Genomic DNA, 7,692 nt, shown 5'->3' with positions numbered 1-7,692 from the left:
GAGACCTTGCTGCTTTCCCAAACTCCTGCAAACTGCTTGGGGACTATGAACCTGCCACGTGCACTAATAGTGTCTTCACGCATAAGGGGCTGTAGCTATACTGCTATGAAATGGTGTGAAGTGGGGGCTTGGTCGGCTATGGTGTCTTTAGTGTTACATGTTTAAAAAGTGTGCTGTGGTGGAGGAAATGACAAGAAATGATTTTCTCTTTTTCTTGTATGGACTTTCCAGAGTGGTCTTATCAACCTGAAGATGGCAACGCTGATCTTTATTGATCAGGAGAATGGTGGAGTTGGTGCTACTAAGAATCAGCTAAGACTCCCATCAGGATCCTGTATGTATATACTGCCCTAAGCCTGTAGGGGGTCAAGGGAAGTGGATAAGTCATGTTTTCTTATTCACTCTTTTGAACAGTAATAGTTTTCTCTTCTTATATTTACTTATCTAACCAGTTTTCCCAAGCTTCTAAATTACTGTAAAAATGAAAATAACTCTGTGGTTTTGTCATAGAGAAGACTTATGCTCCTGAGTTATAAGTGGTGAACAATAATTTTCATGATAACTAGTTTTTTAGTACATGCACTTACTGAAGCAAGTTCTAGGGTTGATATGGTGCTAAAGTTTGCTTTTTTTCTTGCCCCCACTCTGCAGCAAAAGTCTTATCTGAAAGAACACAAGTTAAAACTCCACTTCCTAAAAAAGCAATCAGTACACCTCCAGTCATTTCTCACTCTGTCAGAAAGGCTCTTGGAAATGTGAATAGAACTGGGGGAGTCACAAGCAAGTTGGAAAAGATAAAACAGAAAAATCAGCCTTGCACTGAAAACAAAGTGAGTATAACATGCTTCTCTGGGGGTGGGGGCAGGGAATGCACAGTTTACATACTGTTCTGGTTTCACCCTGGCAGGCAGCTAAGCACCACATGGTGCTTGCTCAGTCCCTGCTCAGTGGGAGTGGGGAGAGGACTGGAAGGTAAAAGTCAGAAAACTCAGGGGATTAAAAATCTCAAAGAAAAACAACCAGTTTTTTGCTACCAGCTGACTGGTGCCTTGCCAGTCCCTGAGCAATGGCAGCCCTGGCAGACTTCCCCACCAGTTTTCATTGCTTTAGCATGATATCACATGGTATGGAGTATCCCTTTGGTTGTTGGGGTCAGCTGTCCTGGCTGTGCCCCCTTCCAACTTTGTGCACCCCCAGCCTGCTCACTGGTGGCGTTGTGAGAAGCAGAAAAGGCCTTGATGCTGTGTAAGCAGTATTCAGGAATAGCTAAAACAGGTGTGTGTTATTAACACTGTTTCAATAGTGAATCCAAAACATGGCATCGTATGACCTCCTAGGAAGAAAAATAACATTATCCTAGCCAAAACCAGTATGCCTACATAGGCACGAGGAATAAACAGCTTATGGGGTACCTAATTGCAAAGAAGGGGCTCTAGAGAATATAGTTTCAGTTAATGTCTTGTTCACATAAGAACCTAAATGTACTACTGCAGTGATTTGTTGCCACTATCTATAGTACTGCACTACATAAACTCACCTGAAGCATTTGCCCACTTCCAGTTTATTTGTGTTGAAGGTTTTGGTGGGTTAAACTTGTCTGGATGCTAGGTGCCTGCCAAGCTGCTCTGTTATTCCCCTTCTCAGCAGGGTGGGTGGGGAGAGAAAATAAGATGGAAGAATAACTCATGGGTCAAGATAAAGGCAGCTGAATAAAGCAAAAGCAAGGCCATGTATGGAAGCAAAGGGAAACAAAAGATTTATTCTCTCCTTGCTATCAGCAGGGAATGACCAGCCACTTCCTGGGAAGCAGGGTCTCAGCATGCATAGCAGTCTCTCTGTTAGACGAATGCCATAAATAACAAATGTCCCTGCTTCCTCCTACTTTCTCATAGCTTTTATTGCTGAGCAGATGTCATATGGCATGGAATATCCCTTTGGTCAGTTTGGGTCAGCTCTCCTGGCTGTGTCCCCTCCCAACATCTTGCCCACCCCCAGCCTACTGGTGTGGTGGGGGAATGTTGGAGGGACAGCCTTGATGCTGTGGAGCACTGCTCAGCAGGAGCTGTGGGGCACTGCTCAGCAGGAGCCAAACCAGAGGTGTGTTATCAGCACCTCTCTAGCTGCCAATGCAACACCCAGCACTGTGAGGGCTGCTATGGGGAAAATTAACTCCATCTCAGCCAGACCCAGTACAAAGGTGTTAAGCATAACTGAGGACTGTATGGCAGGTACTCTTGTCTGTAGACCTGTACAGTGCAGGAAAGCCCCTACAAAGGTAGTAAAATGTGAAACTACAGTATCTCAAATCATGTGACTTTCTCTTTCTAAGATTACTGAAGAGACCACTGGATTAGAAAGCTGCAATGCAGTGGCTGAAGAAGACTGTCCAGAAATAGAAAATATGTTTCCTTGTGATCCTCGAGGTAAGAACTATTGGTGTAACCAGTAAAACAAACAATCAGTTTTTTGTGGGTGTTGACATTGCTGTAAGACTTTGGCCAAGCTATTGTGGGAAACAGGCTAGCGCTGCATTGCTTTGGGTCCTTTCTTAAATGTAAGGGTGCTTGCTAGTTCTGAAATATAATTCCATTCTCATTTAAATATTTCTAACTGTGATAGCTGTGCTCTAGATGTGTAGTAGTCTGAATCCATTGTTATGGTAGCAAGAAACTAGTTCCAAATAAGCGTGCTATAACCTCTTAATTCATTAAATGGCAACTAGTAGACAAGTATTCAAAGGAGTACTTGAAGTCTACTCTTCAGTACTGCTGAAGAGTGTATGCCAAGATGGTAATTTGTAACTGAAGAGGTTCCTACTGCTGTAGGATATAGTTGAAGATGAAACTTCTAAACCTGTTCTTAGAATATCTGCAATGGGTTGTGCGATCCCATTCCTTCAAAGTGTGTCCTTAAGCCATCCAGTTCATGTGGAAGTGAGTGTGCAAAGAATACTTGTGTTGGTGAAATGTATGTGCTGTGCTTGGTGAAGTTCAGTTAGTATAACGATTGGAAATAAATGACTAAAAGCTCTTGCTTTACACTAGCGGCTGTTATGCAGCCTAGACTTCTGATAAGTGTTAGTATAGGGGGTTTTATGGACAACTAAGGTGTAACTGCAAATAATTAGCCCATAAGAGAGGACTGTTTGTGTTGTTTTGGACCTGCTCCCACTTCATTTAATTTAGGAGAATGTGCAGCTTCCAAGGTACTGTTACTACACTGTTACTAAACTGGTGTCTTTCTCAAACAGATTTTGAGAGTTTTGATCTTCCTGAAGAGCACAAAATAAGCAATATCAACCTGCGTGGTCTTCCCCTCATGATATTTGAGAGGACATATGACACTGTTGTGAACATGGTTCCTTCACCTACAAAGATTGAAGAGATTTCATGGGAGTCTAGTAAGTGGAAACTTATCATGAGTTTCAGTACATGCAGTGCTCCTTAATGGTTTGGGAGGGAAGCTAGTTGGCTGCAGTGATGAATTGCCACTACTGTGCTAACTACCAGAATAGCATACGAGTACCGAACAGGTTTTGGTGTATAGTTCAGCTGAATTTAACTGGTCAACCCACTCCCCACAGGCAGTGGTCTCAGGTAGTGGTCTCAAAGTGATGTAGCTCTGCAATCTCTTGGGGTGCATTGCTGACTGATCAGTTAGGTGGAATTGGCTTATGCAATCAAACCATATTTCCCTTAGTTGTTCCAGAGGTTTATACTAATTCACTGGGAGAGAGCTTATGTTAGAGCATAAATTCTGGGTTTCATGAGAAACTGATTTGCTCTATTCCTAAATTTCAGATTTGCTACAATCAACTTCTGACTTCCTTGCTACCCTGGATGAGATCATTGACATGCCACCTCCAAATTATGACCTCTAGTGCATATTCTGAAGCTTCTATTGATTTCAAATGTCTGTATTTCTGTATTTTAATAAAGGCTAATCCTGTGTAATACTGGACTTGTCTGTGTTCAGTCGGCCCAAGATGTAGATAGCCTCCTTTTCAAAGCACTATTTTACTATCTGAGCAGCAATTAAATGGTCATGATAGGTTTAGAGGCCCTTCTGGCCTTACTGTTTACCTAACTTTGTCCTTTAACCACTGAACATGCAAGGGCTTAAAACTGATGTGTACATCTAGTGTGAATTAAGTACTAGAGCTAGTACTCTATTGGCATTCTTTCTGTTCTTGGACTTGTTTGCTCTTCGCAGACTGCTTTTAATTGTCACAGCCTTCTGTGGCTCTCACTGCTGGGTACTGTTTGTGCTCTGAGGAAAGGCTGGTGGAACCACATCCTCCAAATTGAAGCACACAGATTGAATTATCTTTTACATTGTAATGGCCTCAACTCCAGTTCTTCATCACATAAGACAAGTCAGTTGTAGGGACAGTCAGCCTTCACTTAAGTTAGATTGCTTTTATAGTTCTGGGCAGTGCTCTGATCTAGTCAGATGACAGCATCCTGAGCTGCTTTTAGATTAACATGAATCTTTGAAATTTGCTGTTGTTGTTTGAGTCATCAGACATTGATAAAAGGGAAAACAGACATTTGCTCTATTTCTTCCTCAGACTTGTCATGGTATCAGCCAAAGTGTTAAATTGTAATTAATTGTACAATAGCTGGTCTTTATCTCCAGTTTCTTGTCTTTGGTTTGAAACTTCAAAGAATTCAGGGGAATACAAAACTAAACAGAAAAAAGATATGGCTAAGGAATTTCTCTAAAGATATTTCAGCTTTTGGCTGATCCTTCATTGTAGTTTAATAGTGTTTGATTCTGAAATAGCTTGGCCATCTCAGTTGAGATCAAAGTTTGATGGGTATAGTCTACTAGTCACAGGAGTTAAGCTGTAGTAACTATAAAAAAGTGTCAAAATGCATCTTTGTTTAACTTTTTGTTTTTAGCAGTTCAAATGAGCTTGGAGAAAACAGTCCAGGCCCAATTTTACAGGGTGGGGAAAAAAAAAATGCCTGTAACTAAGGCACTGAAACTGGTTAGACAGTGCCATCATGTGGCTGCTTGTTATGCAGCCACACAGATAAAAATGGTAGTGTGCAAACCACCAGGATAGGACACTAAATCAACATAAACATAGGTTGTAATGTTTTGTATGTACAGACAGACATCTTTTCTGGAGAGAGACACTAGTGCTTTATGTATTATAATGGTAAAAAATTCTTTTTGGTTAATTTAAAATATTGAGTGATCAAGCACCTAGATCTATTATTTAAACCTCCAGAAATAAGATTTTTGTACCATGTCCACATGTGTGTATACATGCACACAGGTCAAAACGTTTTAAACACGCTTGCTTGTTGTAGTATTTCCTATCAAAGTGGACAAGCATTTATATAAAGTTTGTCAAGGTGGTAATTAAATGACTCATAGGCCTCTTGGTAGTGATAGAGTTTAATCTTGAAGCCCAAAAATTTGTTACTTGTGGGGACAGTGCAATGGATGTGCAGAAAGCACTCTGTGAGTCAGACTGGGGAATATTGCTGCCCTGTCTGCATGAGAATGAATGCTGCTGCAGTGTAGAACATAAGGTAATGATTTTAGAATAAACTAAATAAGTTCAAACTAGAGTAATCTTGTTTGACTTAAATTATTAAATCCTTTCAAACTCAAAGGAAAAAGTAATAGGTTTTGTGTCCTTTCACCTACCTGCAATTCTCTTTTTTTTTTTCTCTAAAATCTTGAAAGGGTGTTTTGGGTGCAGAGGAACATTTTCCATAGGATCCTTTTTTGGGTATTTCAAGTGATTTTCTACAAATACTGTCTCTTACAGCTGCTGGCAAGCAGCACAAGGCAGTCAGAGTTAGGTCTGATTAAGAAGCAAGCAAGGTCTTCCAGATTTTTATCTGTAAATAGTTGAGATCAAGTGTTTCATGATGTAGCCCATGTCTGAGCCAAAACAGGAATGTTGCTTGCAATCTTGTGTATGGGATATAAGCCTGTTCTCAGCAACAGTGCAAAAATCTGTTTTCTTTATACTACCCATACAGCTAATTAATATTTGGTGTTTAAAGGTTGATTAGCTTTTCAAAACATTGGCTATGATCCTTTTTGTTTAAAAGATAAAAAATAAATGCTGATGTCTGGTTTCAGACTCATCCATGACAAAACCCAGAATTAAGAAGTCTCTATAGCAGCTGAATGATGAAGTTAACTTCAGTTTTGGTTGGATGTTAATTCCCATCATAATTTTAGGTGACTGGGAATAATTTTGTTTCCTACAGCAGTGTACCGCATCTGGGGCTTTTTGTTCTTGTTGAGGTTTCTACTTAGTGCAGGCCCAAGTTTTTGCTTTTACAAAACTTTATATTGTAAACATTAATTGGAAAGATCCATTTGTTTTAGCTGGCTTTTATTTCCCCCATTTTGTGTACTTTTCAACCCAGCTGGCTGGGGTTAAAGGGAAATGCATTTTCCTGTGACTTGCTTGAGAACAAAGCTGTGATGAGATTCAATCTGTGGATTGAGCTTCCTGCCTGCAGTGACTGGAGGAGATCCCAGTCGCAAAAGCATAGTATCCTATTTAGAAAGTGTGGACTCTCTTAGCCTCAGAGCTGCAAAACTAGTTTGTGTGTCAGCCCACGAAGCACTGGATTCCTGACATGTGAGGAGCCTTGTCGCTGGGAATTTTTCACTCCTTCGTGCCATTTCACTTAGGTTTTAACAGTGACTTCTGCTGGAGACTGAAAAATCAACTTCCTTAACTGTTTTAATGTTGATATAATGTGCGCAGCTTTTTATACTTATGAAGTTTTATTTCCTGTTGGGGTATGATCAGGAATAGATGCAATTTGAGCTCAAAATGTCATCTGAGCCCTACCCTGCATAATAGAATAGGAGTCCTATTTCAAACTGCTTGTAATGTTTTGGTTTACTTGCTTGATCAGTTTATGCTTCCTGCAAAGACCTGAGATATTTCGGTGTGATGCTTGTGTGGTAGCTTGTTCTCAGTTTGAAGGAGCATTAATAGGCCGGTGTAACTGCGTACTGTGATTTGGAAATCTGAATTGTAACCAAGTACACAGAGCAGCTACCTTCTTAGCTGGTTATTATTCTGTAAAGCAGCATCTTTGACAGCGTTCTGGCTGTGAGAATTGCTTTATATCCTTACCTGAATTTCTGTAAGGAGAACTTGAAGATTCATATAAAAATAATCTCTTAGGCTGAGTAAAATTACTTCAGTGCACATCAGACGATTCATCCTCTTTGTAATGTTCTGGCAGTGGGTGGCACCATGGTAACAGCATGTATTACAGCTTCTCACTCCTGCAGCCTGACAGCTGTGGTGTGATGATGTTTGCCTTTGGTACAGCATGCACAGTGCAGGCATCTCTAATGGGTTTCATTGCTTCATTAATGTGAAATAAGGATGAGAGTCAGCACTAAGGAATTCGGTGTGCCTTCACCCTGTGACTGCAGGGAACAGTATATCAGCCAGCGGCATTTTTATCTTTCGTTGTTTGAAAAGAAATTAGAAGCCTGGAGGCAATTGGTCTCTTTAGGGTTAGCAAGGCCGTGAATCTTGTAACTTTTAGTTCCACTGTAGTTGTATTAGCGTTAGCGAAGTACTGTACAGCAATACAATAATGTCCCGTTAACTAGCCCCAAAGTGGTGCTCACTGTGCTCCAAGAGACACGGGCACTGATCAGGTCAACATGTCTATAATGAGGTTTATA

At 40.6% G+C, this 7,692-nt stretch overlaps 1 protein-coding gene across 1 annotated transcript; it reads left to right on the top strand.

Annotated features, from left to right (window-relative positions):
- Positions 1 to 252: 252 nt before the first annotated feature.
- Positions 253 to 3,880, top strand: PTTG1 (pituitary tumor-transforming 1). Its single transcript, XM_010076379.1, has 5 exons — positions 253 to 334; positions 652 to 830; positions 2,330 to 2,423; positions 3,251 to 3,400; positions 3,801 to 3,880. The coding sequence occupies exons 1-5, from the start codon at positions 253 to 255 to the stop codon at positions 3,878 to 3,880; spliced, it is 585 nt and encodes a 194-aa protein (XP_010074681.1).
- Positions 3,881 to 7,692: the final 3,812 nt, after the last annotated feature.

This window comes from Pterocles gutturalis, unplaced genomic scaffold (genome assembly GCF_000699245.1).
Source record: "Pterocles gutturalis isolate BGI_N339 unplaced genomic scaffold, ASM69924v1 scaffold22053, whole genome shotgun sequence".
NCBI classification, from domain to species: domain Eukaryota; kingdom Metazoa; phylum Chordata; class Aves; order Pterocliformes; family Pteroclidae; genus Pterocles; species Pterocles gutturalis.
Note: the sequence above shows the minus strand (reverse complement) of the source record. Positions and strands in the feature narration are given on the sequence as shown.

Coding starts and splice junctions, on each gene's coding strand:
- PTTG1 (XM_010076379.1), top strand. CDS start 253: ATGGCAACGCTGATCTTTATTGATCAGGAGAATGGTGGAGTTGGTGCT. Junction 831..2,329: donor AGCCTTGCACTGAAAACAAA/GTGAGTATAACA, acceptor TCTCTTTCTAAG/ATTACTGAAGAGACCACTGG. Junction 2,424..3,250: donor GTTTCCTTGTGATCCTCGAG/GTAAGAACTATT, acceptor TTTCTCAAACAG/ATTTTGAGAGTTTTGATCTT.